The sequence below is a fragment of the Garra rufa genome, chromosome 9 (assembly GCF_049309525.1).
Source record: "Garra rufa chromosome 9, GarRuf1.0, whole genome shotgun sequence".
Lineage (NCBI taxonomy): Eukaryota > Metazoa > Chordata > Actinopteri > Cypriniformes > Cyprinidae > Garra > Garra rufa.
In genome coordinates, this window is record NC_133369.1 from 46,281,101 (window position 1) to 46,295,575 (window position 14,475).

General features: G+C 35.8%; 1 protein-coding gene across 2 annotated transcripts in view; it reads left to right on the forward strand.

The window, feature by feature from the left end:
• Window positions 1-14,475, forward strand: part of LOC141342229 (WD repeat-containing protein 26-like) — a 37,837-nt gene that overhangs the window by 20,431 nt on the left and 2,931 nt on the right. Inside the window, exons 7-13 of one of the 2 annotated variants that reach the window (XM_073846633.1) lie at window positions 143-281; window positions 4,676-4,816; window positions 4,918-5,037; window positions 6,771-6,916; window positions 7,017-7,095; window positions 7,228-7,357; window positions 7,429-7,663. In XM_073846633.1, the coding sequence (XP_073702734.1) occupies window positions 143-281; window positions 4,676-4,816; window positions 4,918-5,037; window positions 6,771-6,916; window positions 7,017-7,095; window positions 7,228-7,357; window positions 7,429-7,663 (990 nt within the window). The remainder of the gene's footprint in view (window positions 1-142; window positions 282-4,675; window positions 4,817-4,917; window positions 5,038-6,770; window positions 6,917-7,016; window positions 7,096-7,227; window positions 7,358-7,428; window positions 7,664-14,475) is intronic. The other variant, XM_073846632.1, reaches the window with a different exon arrangement.

Below are 14,475 nucleotides of genomic sequence, written 5' to 3' on the forward strand. Positions count from 1 at the left end.
ATTGCACCTGCAGCATCTGTTTTTCTCATATGTATGAGATTGTGTTATTGCATTTGTCAGTATAGTCTGATGTAGGCTCTTTAATGAATACAAGGTCAAGTACAAGTTGGGCTCTCTAACATGCATTGACTGTTATCTCCAGGAAACAGTTCCCCTGCTACACCCAGCAGATCTTGACAGAGCACTGCAATGAAGTCTGGTTCTGTAAATTCTCCAACGACGGCACCAAACTGGCCTCGGGATCCAAAGACACAACAGTCATCATATGGCAGGTTGACCCTGTGAGTGACCTTTCCTTCATAACCATGAAATGCTGGGAAGATTACGAACAAATTGTAGTCTACAGGGCTCTGTGCTTACTTTTCTGTTTAGGAACATAGTCAAAATTTCAGGAGCACATTCTAAACAATAATCAAAAACTCGGATAAAAAATTAGCCTTTCTATTACGAGGTGATATTTGACTTCTTAAAGTGATTTACTGGGGAGTTTTATTTTTACCTTTGTAATGTAATAACTTTATTAAAGGTATATCATCTTTTATGTCAATTTATTATGTTTTTTAAGGTTTTTAAAATTTCTAATTAAAACAGAGTAAAAACAAATAGGATAAGAATAAGTTACCAATCAAATGAAATCAGTATAAACAAAATTAATTTGTACTACAGAGGTGGCACGGAAGAACACAAAAGTGGCTATTTTCATGTTTAATGAGGCTCAGAGGTGGCATAAGTGCAGTCAAATTCATAAATTCATGTTGAGATTAATGTTTTAAATATACAATTTTGAATACAGAAATATAATTTTTTTTTTTTTAGATTTAAATAACTGAAAAGATACTTTAAAAATGAAACTAAATCTGCCAGTAGGTGGCAGCAAGTCACTCATTTATTTACTGAATCCTATTCATTTGAGTGATTTGAACAGCTGATTCATTCAGGAATAAAACAAGTGTCTGACTCATTAGATTAGATTAGTTTAGATTAAAAACGCACGTTCATTCATAAACTAAACAATGCTGTGTTTGAATGGAGATGCTCAGCAGCTCAGTTTTGATTCTTTTTTGACAACGAAATGGAGCAAAATCAGCCAATAGTGTTATAGTCAGACAATGTAAGTCTCTTAATAATAACTTCTTGTTGATTTAAAGGTTATATTAAATCAATATCTCATTTACAAACTCCCTTTGTAAAAAATATATTAAAAGCTGTCACTCATCACTCTCTATACACTTTATGAAAGGATTCATGAGATGTGTTTGTGATACATCACTCAACGTTGCAAAAACATGTAGAAACCTTTTAAACTCCCCTCAGCGCAGACACACATATGCAGATCGGGTAATATTTTTTCATAGTCGCATACAGTAGTTTTTAGTCGCAAATGTGAGTGAATTGGTCGCACTGTAGAGCCCTGGTCTGTTACTGATTTGAAATAATCAGTAATGTAATCCATTACAATAGACATTTTAGGAAAGGTAATCAGACTGCTTTTTAATTACTTTTAGATAACATTTGACCTAACTTGTTTATTAAAGGGGTCATCGGATGGCCATTTTCCACAAGTTCATATGATTCTTTAGGGCCTTAATGAAAAGTCTCTAATATACTTTGGTTAAAAATTCTCAATAGTAGAGAAAAAAACACACTCTTTTACCTTGTCAAAATCAGCTTGCAAAATTTCAGCTCATTTTAAGACATGGCCCCTTTAAATGCCACCAAGCTCTGCTCGCCCCGCCCCTCTCTGGGATTATGTTTACTTTAGCCACATTTAGCCATGTTTAGCTGCATTAAGCCACGTTTATTGGCGAAACTTGCCAACAAGCACATTATTAAGAGAGGCCATTTGCATAACCCTTATACTCACTTCCGCTGTGGGTGAAGCTGCATCAGGAATTATTTGCACTAAGATAGATGCATATGTGACCCTGGACCACAAAACCAGTCATAAGGTTAAATTTGACAAAACTGAGATTTATACATCATGTGAAAGCTCAATAAATAAGCTTTCTATTGATGTATGGTTTGTTAGGATAGGCCAATATTTGGCCGAGATACATCTATTTGAAGTCAGAAATCTGAGGATGCAAAAAAATCAAAAAGACTGAGAAAATCACCTTTAAAGTTGTCCAAATTAGGTTCTTAACAATGCATATTACAAATCAAAAATTACATTTTGATATGTTTACAGTAGGAATTTTACAAAAAATCTTCATTGAACATGAACTTTACTTAATTTCTTAATGATTTTTGGCATAAAAGAAAAATCAAAAATTTTGACCCATGCAATGTATTTTTGGCTATTGCTACAAACATACCCCAGCGACTTAAGACTGGTTTTGTGGTCCAGGGTCACATATGTTGATCGGGATTAGCACTTTCCATTTAAAAACGAAAGTAACATTAAACCTCTGCGTCTTCAGCGGCTCAGATGTCCGTAGTAAATGACGACTGCTGTGTTCATGATTACATCCAACAACAGAACACCTCAATCGCTCAATTAGAGTCTTTCTCTGCACCCGAGTTGACACAGTGAGGATCGTATTCGGACTGTTTTAGCTCGGTGATTGTGGGTCTAAGGTAAAATGCTAATGTCAATCCAAGTAGGAATATATTAGCCTTAAGGTTATCTATAAGCTAGTGGGCTTCAAAACAATGACAAAATTCGCATTTACAAGATTTGGGCATTCAAAACTTACAGTCTCGTCACTTCCGCCAATATGAATCCACGATTTTGATGATATCACCTTGCACTTCAGTTTCTCATCAATCGTTCTGTCCAATTAAATGCTCTCTAGAGTCCGTAGCGTCCCGCCCCCTGCACTATAAATAGACGCTGAATCTGCGGCTGAGATCGGTCACTTGTTCACAGTGTAGGTGTTTTCTGTTTGGTGAATGGCATGTAGTGCGCAATGTAGGCAATAGAGAACGATTCAGACAGTGTAAATGTGCTTTCCATTGGGGCAAATGAGGTCTGGTTTCACGTTATGTCACACTAACCACGGCAGCGCACAAAGTCTACTCCAGACTTGTCTCCGGTCCGGAGACATAATAACACGGAGCATGTATTAAACTACACAGCCTCAGCATGATTATGATCACTATTTTATTTTAGCAAGAGTTTCATATTGAATCTGTGGGGTAATTTATTAGTCTGTGGCAGTCATAAGCTTACAAATGCAGCTTTACCAAGCTTAACGGCTCTGACCCGAACAGATATTAATGGAACGCTATTGGCTATTCAAAATAAGTGGGCGGGGCTGGGCGATATGTTTTTGTTTCAGTTAAAAGCACGTCGCCACATAGAATAACGCTGCGTGTTTCAAGGCACTTCAGTGGACCTTTTAAATATAAAAAAAATCAACTGGGTGGATTTTTATCATTGTAGGGTGGTTGTGTAGGGTTTTGGCATCGTACGATGTCTAACGTGAAACATCGCGATGGACGATGGCATCATCCACGGGGGGCGGGGAGAGGGCGGGAGTGCGGGATGGTTATTGTTAAATAATTAATTCATAACGAATTAATTAATTGTAGCCTACCATTTCGAGCAGCGCTTCATTTGAGCCGGATTTTTAAAGATCCGGCATTAACAAGTGCATTAGATCGTGACAGTGCGTGCGTGCATACGAGACATAGCAAGCGCGGGTTTATGTAGATGTATCTGGAGGATGTGTGTCGGTCCTTAACATATTTTCGACCAGTCAGCTTTAAGTTCAAAATCGCTCTCATTGATTGCTTCCTGCTTAACCCACTCTCTCCAAACGCATTTAATGAGCAGTGGAATGTTTAGAGAGAAAGTGTAATATTAGAAATAATACCAAATCAAGGGAAATATTATTATGTATTAACATTATAAACACTATAAACATAGCTATAAGTTAATTACCCTGACTCCAAAACGAATCATCTAAATGTAACGGAATTCAGAACAGAACAGGAATGAAACAAAATATATAAAGTCAAGAATCCAAAACAAAGCGAAACTAAAAATAGCAGGCGTTGGGCTCACGTACCTCTGTAATTTGGCACAAATCCAAGTGTTTCCATATTCCCAATGCATTTGAATGATAAACTGTTATTTATAATGTATACTAGGCTTTGTATTGTACGTTTGTATTTTGATGGGGAAAAAAATATATTCTCTTGTTTTTTGTTCCAAGCTCGGTTCGTTATGGTAAAACCATGAAAAAAAGGCATATTTGGTGTAGTTTATTTGATCTAATTTACTTAAAATTATTTTGAATTCTTTCTGCTGTTTTTGTATGCCTCATTTATTAATGTAAACGAACTAGTTCGTGTAATTCGTTTGGAGTTCACTGTAATTTGTATTGTGATTGCAAACAACTTCCTTGTTATTATTTCCTCATAATAATAATAATAAAATAAGTAAAGATGCAGAAATTGAAAGCATGCATTTCATCTGGCTATATAGTGTGATTCAGTGTGTGTTTTTGGCGAGCGGGTTGCTGCTGCGGCGGGGGCGGGGCCATCGGCGATGGCATCATCTATCGACCCAACCCTATTGTGTACACAAACTACCAACACACATTAATGTTCAAACAACATGGAAAAATGAGTTTTGCACCCAATGACCCCTTTAAATATCAGTTGCACTTAAAAGAATGCAGTATTCTGCTTATGATCTGAGTCTGATTTGTCTGAGGTGTTTTGACAGGACACTCACCAGCTCAAGCAGCTGAAGACTTTGGAGGGTCATGCCTATGGGGTTTCCTATCTGGCCTGGAGCCCCGATGACACGTATCTGATAGCGTGTGGCCCGGACGACTGCTCTGAGCTCTGGCTGTGGAACGTTCAGGTGAGGGTCTCGCCCGTTTAGACACCACTGACCCGCAGTCAGCGCTCAGATTCTTTCCACCGGCTCAGCTCATGTTTTAATTGGCCGCTCTGCTCATCCAGACAGGGGAACTGAGAACCAAAATGAGCCAGTCCCATGAGGACAGCCTGACCAGTGTGGCCTGGAATCCAGACGGCAAGCGTTTCGTTACCGGAGGTCAGAGAGGCCAGTTCTACCAGTGTGTAAGTGCCGCTGTACAGTTACAGCCTTCTCACGTATAATTGGGTGAATCTCGTTAGCAAATGTCTGAGTCATGTTTCAGCACTCAGATCAAAAGAAAAAAAGTACAAAATTTGAACAATTTAATAATATATTTAATTCATAAGAAATATGTGACCCTGGACCACAAAACCAATCATAAGGGTCAAATTTATACATCTGAATAAATAAGCTTTCTGTTGATGTATGGTTTGTTAGAATAGGATTAATATTTGGTTGAGATGCAACTATTTGTAAATCTGGAATCTGAGGGTTCAAAAGATCAAAATATTGGTAAAATCACCTTTAAAGTTGTCCAAATTAAGTTCTTAGCAATGCATATTAATAATTAAAAATTAAGTTTTTATATATTTACCATACTAAATATCTTCATGGAACATGATCTTTACTTAATATCCTAATGATTTTTGGCATTAAAGAAAAATCGATAATGTTGACCCATACAATGCTTTTTTTTTTGCTATTGATACGAATATGCCTGTGCTGTTTATGACTGATTTTGTGGTCCAGAGTAACATATACTTCTTTTTTTCTATGAAAAATTATTGATCAAACACACACTCTTATTATTATTATTATTTTTTTTTTATTCAAACCAGCATACATTAAATTCAGTGAAGCCAGTGCTTAAATGTGCTTAGTTATCGCAAAAATATTGTTGAAATCCATTACAAATGAAATATAAATAAATAATTAGATAATTAAATATACATGAATATGCTTATACATAAAAATATATAACAATATGTGCTGTTTAAAAGTCTAGAGGCTTGTAATGTTATTTAAAAAAACATTAAAAAATGTGTATATATATATATATATATATATATATATATATATATAATTTTTTTTTTTAATATATATATTTAAAAAAACATTAAAAAATATAAACAAATAAATAGATAACTGCTATATATATATATATATATATATATATATATATATATAGCAGTTATCTATTTATTTGTTTATATTTTATATATATATATATATATATATATATATATATATATATGTGTGTGTGTGTGTGTGTGTGTGTGTGTTTTATGCTCAGCAAAGTTGCATTTATCTGATTTAAAAATGCAGTAAAAACATTAATATTATGAAATATTATTATAATTTAAAATAACCATTTTGTATGTGAGTATATATTAAAATCTATTATTCCTGTGATTTCAAAGCTGATTTTTCAGCATCATCACTCCAGCCTTCAGTTTCACATGATGCTTCAGAAATCATTCTAATATTATGATATTCTGAAATCATTCTAATATTATGATATTCTGCTTTAAAAAGCTTTTTAAGATTTAAAATTCCTAATTATTGTCAATGTTAAAAAACAGTTGTGCTGCTTCATGTTTTTTTTTTTGTGGAAACTGATGTATTTTATTTTTGAGGATTCTCGGATGAATAGAAAGTTTGCAAGAACAGCATTTACTTGAAATAAATCTTTCGTAATATTATAAATGTCTTGCTTGTCACTTTATATCAATTTAATGCATTATTGCTGAATAAAGATACTAATTATTAATGTAAAAGCAAAACACCAAACAAACTTTTATGTGTCATTTTTCCAGGTAAATATGACATGTTCTTCACATGCATGTGGAGATTCACCCTTTCAGAAATATTTTTTATTTTAATGCACACATTGACAAGTGATGGTGAATGGTGATGTGTTATTGTTACTAATCAGGATCTGGATGGAAACCTGCTGGACTCGTGGGAGGGTGTTCGTGTTCAGTGTCTGTGGTGTCTGAATGACGGTAGGACAGTGCTGGCCTCTGATACACACCAGCGCATACGTGGATACAACTTTGAAGATCTGACTGACAGGAACATGTATGTTGACTGCATTTATCACTCACACATCCTGTTTTTCTGAAAGTGTTTGTATGAGTTATATGAATGTGTTGATGTGTTTGGTTGTCGTCTCTCACAGAGTTCAAGAGGACCATCCCATAATGTCCTTCAGCGTGTCAAAGAATGGAAGATTAGCTCTGTTAAATGTCGCAACTCAGGTGAGTGTGAAAACACAGCTGATAGGACTGTTATAGCTCATCCCTATAGGAATGTGTGACTTATTACTCACACAGTAAAAGTAATATGTCCCAGTATAATTTTGTCTTAGCACTTTATGTTCCTGTCTTCAGGGAGTTCATCTGTGGGACCTGCAGGACCGGGTATTAGTCCGGAAGTACCAGGGTGTGACTCAGGGCTTCTACACCATCCACTCCTGTTTTGGCGGCTACAATGAAGACTTTATTGCCAGTGGCAGTGAAGGTAAGAGCGTCTGCGTCTCAGTGTAACTGACTGAGAGCTGATGAGGTTTATGATCTGTGTGTTTTCTCTAGACCACAAAGTTTACATCTGGCACAAGCGTAGCGAGCTGCCCATCGCCGAGCTGACGGGTCACACGCGCACGGTCAACTGCGTGAGCTGGAACCCCGTGCTGCCGGGCCTGATGGCCAGCGCCTCGGATGACGGCACCGTGAGAGTCTGGGGCCCCGCGCCCTTTCTGGACTCCCAGGAAACTGAGGGGCTTACTGGTATGAACCTCCTCATCAGTCAAAATGCTGCTGAGTTGATGTAAGTGGGTGGTTGACATGAAACTGGTGAACTCCATCTAAAAATATTCAACTGGTAAACTCATTTAAACAGCATTTAGTTAATTGTCTTTCAATTATTATGCATGTCATTTTTATGAGCTCATATGTGACCCTGGACCACAAAACCAGTCTTAAGTCGCTGGGGTATATTTGTAGCAATAGCCAAAAATACATAGTATGGGTCAAAATTATTGATTTTTCTTTTATGCCAAAAATCATTAGGAAATTAAGTAAAGATCATGTTCCATGAAGATTTTTTGTAACATTCCTACTGTAAACCTATCAAAATGTAATTTTTGATTAGTAATATGCATGGTTAAGAACTTAATTTGGACAACTTTAAAGGTGATTTTCTCAGTATTTTGATTTTTTTGCACCCTCAGATTCCAGATTTTCAAATAGATGCATCTCGGCCAAATATTGTCCTATCCTAACAAACCATACATCAATAGAAAGCTTATTTATTGAGCTTTCATATGATGTATACATCTCAGTTTTGTAAAATTTAACCTTATGACTGGTTTTGTGGTCCAGGGTCACATATGAGGAAGAGATTAAATGGAATATGTGTACTACTTTTAAAAATTCTGCACTGGGCCATTTAAAAATAACTAGTAAAGACAAAAAAACGAAATAAAAATGAAAAATGAAAAACCGCAATTGAATGAAGTAATGATCAGTTATATGATCTAAAATCTTGATGTTTCTTTAAAAAGAAAAAATACTACACATTGATAAGCATCATGTCAACTACCCAGGGTTAGGATAGTTCACTTAAAGGATTAGTTCACTTTCATAACAACAATTTACAGATAATGACAGATAATGTACTCTCCCCCTTGTTATCCAAGATGTTCGTCTTTCTTTCCTCAGTTGTAAAGAAATTGTTTTTTTGAGGAAAACATTTCAGGATTTCTCTCCATGTAATGGACTTCTATGATGCCCCCGAGTTTGAACTTACAAAATGGAAATGATCCCAGTCGAGGAGGAAGGGTCTTATCTAGCGAAACGATCGGTTATTTTCTAAACAAATTGACAATTTATATACTTTTTAACCTCAAATGCTGATCTTGTCTGGTCTCTGCGCAGCGCATGTGTAGTCAGTATAATCCGGGTCAATGCAGTTAGGGGATGTCGAAAAACTCCTGTCTTGTTTATGTCTTCAACGTCAAAATCGTCCTACAATGCTGTTTTTACCTTTTTTGTAAAGGGCATTTGAGTTTCTTTGTATATTCAGTTTGTAAACATTGTTTCGGTGCTTTTCTAGTGATCTAAGGCGATTTTGAAGTTAGGGAAGAAAACGAGATGGGAGTTTTTTGACATCCCCTAACTGTATTGACCCAGATCACACAGACTGCATGCGCTGCGCAAAGACGAGACAAGATGAGCATTTGAGGTTAAAAAGCATATAAATTGTCAATTTGTTTTGATTGTTTCACCAGATAAGACGCTTCTTCCTCGGCTGTGATCGTTTAGAGCCCTTTGAAGCTGCATTTTGAAAGTTCAAACTTCGGGGCGCCATACATATCCATTATATGGAGAGAAATCCTGAAATGTTTTTCTCAAAAAAAACATAATTTCTTTATGACTGAGGAAAGAAAGACAAGAACATCTTGGATGACATAGGGGTAAGTACATTATCTGTAAATTGTTGTTATGAAAGTGAACTAATCCTTTAATCTAAAATCATAAAAAATCATTCTGAAAAAAAAAGTTTAACTTGTGACAGAAATATATTACTTTTATAAGGTAGAATGTACTTCTCACAGAAATAATAATAATAATAATAATACATTTTAAAATCACAAAGATTGCATTATTTGTGGCTTTTTGCCTTCATTTGAACACCACTGTATTAACTTTTCTAGCTTGAATAAAGATTCATCTGTATAGTTTATGCATATACAATGTATATGTAAAGACTTTTTATTGTTATATATTTTAGAGCCTGTTAAATGTTAAACAATAATGGCTTTCAATTATATTGTAATGTTAAGTGGCTATAATTAATAGGTAAAACTGAGGAAAAAATGCATTTAATAGAGACACCAGTAGCAGTATTAGTATCAATACTACTTAATACTAAATACCTAAGTCAGTAAAATGATGCCATTAAACACATATTAAAAATATATATGTAACATATATATATGTTGTTTCCACATTATTTTGGAGGTTCAGTGTGAATTTCTGATAATATAAATATGTGGTTAATCATGATTAATTACAGAACAATTTATCATGAGCAGGAAAAAAAAATCAGGCCGGTAAAAAAATAAATAAAATTGCACTGGTCAATTTGATCACATGACCAGCGATTGGCAGGTGTGGCAAAAAGTTAGTTTTAGGCCATCTGTACACATATTAAAAACTAAATATTATAGAGTAACTCCACTGATATGTATATAATGACTGGATCGCTCATTGCGTTCTAAACTGTTGTTCGATCCGTCATCTTACTATTCCCTACTGGCAGAGAGCGCCATTGATTCGCATGCAAACCACTGACCTAAAATCACCCGATTTGAAGCATATCTTTCACACAGGATTAGTTTTTAGGATATGTGTATGTAAATAAATTTTTACTTAATGTTATCTGGAATGTTTATGGTCTTTTCGGGCTGGATAAGCCATATATTGAAGTCGTTCAGGTGATTGTGTCAGCTGCGCACTTACAGAGACGGGTAACTGATTCAACACTAAATATATTTCTTTATGTACCTAATTATGCAGGAAATAAACATAACCATACATCCGGTAGTCGTATCTGAAATTGATTCGATTATACAATAAATAATACAATACAAGCCTCTGTTACTATATTGCTCGTTGTATTGAAATTCAAATCTTTGAAATAAAGCTTCATGTCTTTAAGTCCGTACCATATGTAGTCAGCGGTATATTCTCCGAGTTCTGTGTATATTTTTAATGTGCCTGATTGAGCAACATCTATTTCAGATTCTTCAACATTACCGTTTCCATGTGAGTAAAATGCTGTGTATGTATGTTGAATTAATTAATTTAACGAACAAATCATTACCTGCTTCAAAATAATACTGTTAACAAAAGTATTGTTGAAACATGCAGTTAGCCTACTGTATGAATAAAAACAACAAAATTATATAAACACTGAATAACTGCACTAAGATCGTACGATGTTTGTGTTTATCTGATGTTCGTGACTGTAATGTAGGCTATGAACATACGTTTTTAATAAGCAGAGGGAATTCCCGACATTAAACAAATAACCGTTTACATGCTTAGGACGTTTGCATTGATAAAATGTACAGTTGTGGCCAAAAGTTTTGAGAATTACATAAATAATGGAAATTGGAAAAGTTGCTGCTTAAGTTTTTATTATAGCAATTTGCATATACTCCAGAACGTTATGAAGAGTGATCAGATGAATTGCATAGTCCTTCTTTGCCATGAAAATTAACTTAATCCCGAAAAAAACTTTCCACTGCATTTCATTGCTGTCATTAAAGGAGCTGCTGAGATCATTTCAGTAATCGTCTTGTTAACTCAGGTGAGAATGTTGATGAGCACAAGACTGGAGATCATTATGTCAGTTAGAATGGCAGACTTGACATGTTAAAAGGAGGGTGATGCTTGAAATCATTGTTCTTCCATTGTTAACCATGGTGACCTCCAAAGAAACGCGTGCAGCCATCATTTCGTTGCATAAAAATGGCTTCACAGGCAAGGATATTGTGGCTACTAAGATTGCACCTAAATCAACAATTTATAGGATCATCAAGAACTTCAAGGAAAGAGGTTCAGTTCTTGTTAAGGAGGCTTCAGGCGTCCAAGAAAGTCCAGCAAGCGCCAGGATGGTAAAGAGGATTGAGCTGCGGGATCGGAGTGCCACCAGTGCAGAGCTTGCTCAGGAATGGCAGCAGGCAGGTGTGAGCGCATCTGGACACACAGTGAGGCCAAGACTTTTGGAAGATGGCCTGGTGTCAAGAAGGGCAGCAAAGAAGCCACTTCTCTCCAAACAAAACATCAGGGACAGATTGATCTTCTGCAAAAAGTATGGCGAATGGACTGCTGAGGACTGGGGCAAAGTCATATTCTCCGATGAAGCCTTTTTCCGATTGTTTGGGGCATCTGGAAAAAGGCTTGTCTGGAGAAGAAAAGGTGAGCGCTACCATCAGTCCTGTGTCATGCCAACAGTAAAGCATCCTGAGACCATTCATGTGTGGGGTTCTTCTCATCCAAGGGAGTGGGCTCACTCACAATTTTGCCCTAAAACACAGCCATGAATAAAGAATGGTACCAAAACACCCTCCAACAGCAACTTCTTCCAACAATCCAACAACAGTTTGGTGAAGATCAATGCATTTTCCAGCAAGATGGAGCACTGTGACATAAGGCAAAAGTGATAACTAAGTGGCTCGGCTCGGGGACCAAAACGTTGAAATTTTGGGTCCATGGCCTGGAAACTCCCCAGATCTTAATCCCATTGAGAACTTGTGGTCAATCCTCAAGAGGCGGGTGGACAAAAAAAAAACCACTAATTCTGACAAACTCCAAGAAGTGATTATGAAAGAATGGGTTGCTATCAGTCAGGATTTGACCCAGAAGTTGATTGAGAGCATGCCGAGTCGAATTGCAGAGGTCCTGAACAAGAAGGGCCAACACTGCAAATACTGACTCTGCATTAATGTCATGTAATTGTCGATTAAAGCCTTTGAAACATATGAAGTGCTTGTAATTATATTTCAGTACATCACAGAAACCACTGAAACAAAGATCTAAAAGCAGTTTAGCAGCAAACTTTGTGAAAACGAATATTTGTGTCATTCTCAAAACTTTTGGCCACGACTGTATATTGAGACTTCAGATATAAAAACGTTGATTTATGTGATGTTTTCTCAATAAAATCGTATAATTTGCTATTCATTCAATAGAATGTATGCGAATACTAGGGAATACTAATATGGCGGCGCTGTGGCTTCACTTTTATGACTTCATGAGCAATCTAGTTCTCTATTATAGATCAGTGAGTAACTCCCAAAAAATGTTGCTTAATTACAGAAAAAAAGTGTTGGGTAGTGACATTCCTTAAAGTTACACAGATTTTTCAGACTTCTGAACACATTTACCTCAAAATGATAGAGATTAACATATAGCTATAAGAGACAGTGACACAGAAATATTTCATGATCATAAATGTGGGGGTGTCGTTAAAATCAGTCTCAGCCAATGGACTAAAACAAACACTGTTTCGGTAGTCACATGAGAAATGCAGGACATGTTTTTTTTAACTTAAAGTATCTTGATTTACAAAGAAAATAAAAAATATATGTTTTTTAACTTCACTTTTTTCAAAAAATCAAAAAGATTTTTTTTTTTTAAAAACAACAATGAAATAAAATGCAAAATTATTTTGATCATAATTATTATTTCAATATCATTTTCATAAGTTATTATGAAATTAAATTTTAATTTAGGGGTTAGGGTTTGGGACAGCCACCTAATTGAAAATACTCAATACATTTTTAAAGAACCCATGTTATAGGTTTCAATAGATAATAGAAGGATCTTAGTAAACATCTAAGATTTGAATTCTTAAAGAGATAGTTCACCCAGAAATGTAAATGTGATGTTTATCTGCTTACCTCCAGGGCATCCAAAATGTAGGGGACTTTGTTTCTTCAGTAGAACCCAAACCAAGATTTTTAACTCAAACCGCTGCAGTCTGTCACTCATATAAGGACAGTCAATGGGCACCAGATCTTTAAGAGTAAAAAAACAACAACAACCAAATTAAACCCTACGGCTCGTGACGATACATTGAGGTGTTAAAGAAACCCCGAGTTAATAAGTTGATTTTTACTGTTTTGAAATCCATATAGCCGTTCTCCTGTTCTGGCGATATCACTTATAGCATTGCTTAGCATAGTTAATTGAATCCTATTAGACCAATAGCATCAAGTTCATAATTGACCAATGAGTTTTGGTATTTGTCCTATTTAAAACTTGACTCTTCTGTAGTTATATCGTTCTATAAGTTTGCTGCAGTAATATGGCCAAAGCAGGCGCAGTAATATGATGCAGTAATATCACGCAGCGCCTGAAATTAGTTCCCAGCTAGTTTAGCATTTGCACATGTGCTGCGTGGTATTACTGCACCTGCTGCATCCATATTATGGCAGAAAACTTCCTTGACTATTACGCTGGAATGGGAGTGTAGTTCCTAATCTTATCAGCCTAGAAAATCGCAGCTTTACATTTCCACCGGTCTTAGTACACGATATAACTACAGAAGAGTCAAGTTTTAAATAGGACAAATACCGAAACTCGTTGGTCATTTTTGAATGTGATCCTACTGGTCTAATAGGATTCAATGATCTATGCTAAGCTATGCTAAAAGTGATATCGCCAGAACAGGAGAACGGCTGAATGGATTTCAAAACGGTAAAACTCAACTTATTAACTTGGGGGGAGTTGGAGAATGAGCCTATTTCCAAAAAAGTGGAGTGTTCCTTTAAGAAATCATTATTTACCTCTGATCCACCGCAACTTTCAACTGTGTTGAGCGCATTCACAACAGTCGGCTTCGACATGCTCTGGCAATGTAGTCTGTGAAATGTCAGAGGAGTTCACACAAGGAAACATAATCTTTTAGTATTTAATCAGTTGCCAGAATCAGAATAAGTGGTATCAATTAAAAATCTTTGTTTGTGTTCTACTGAAGAAAGTCTTGGATGCCCTGGGGGTAAGCAGATAAACATAACATTTTTGGGTGAACTATCCCTTTAACAAGTTTTTAAGTGTGTTTTTGGT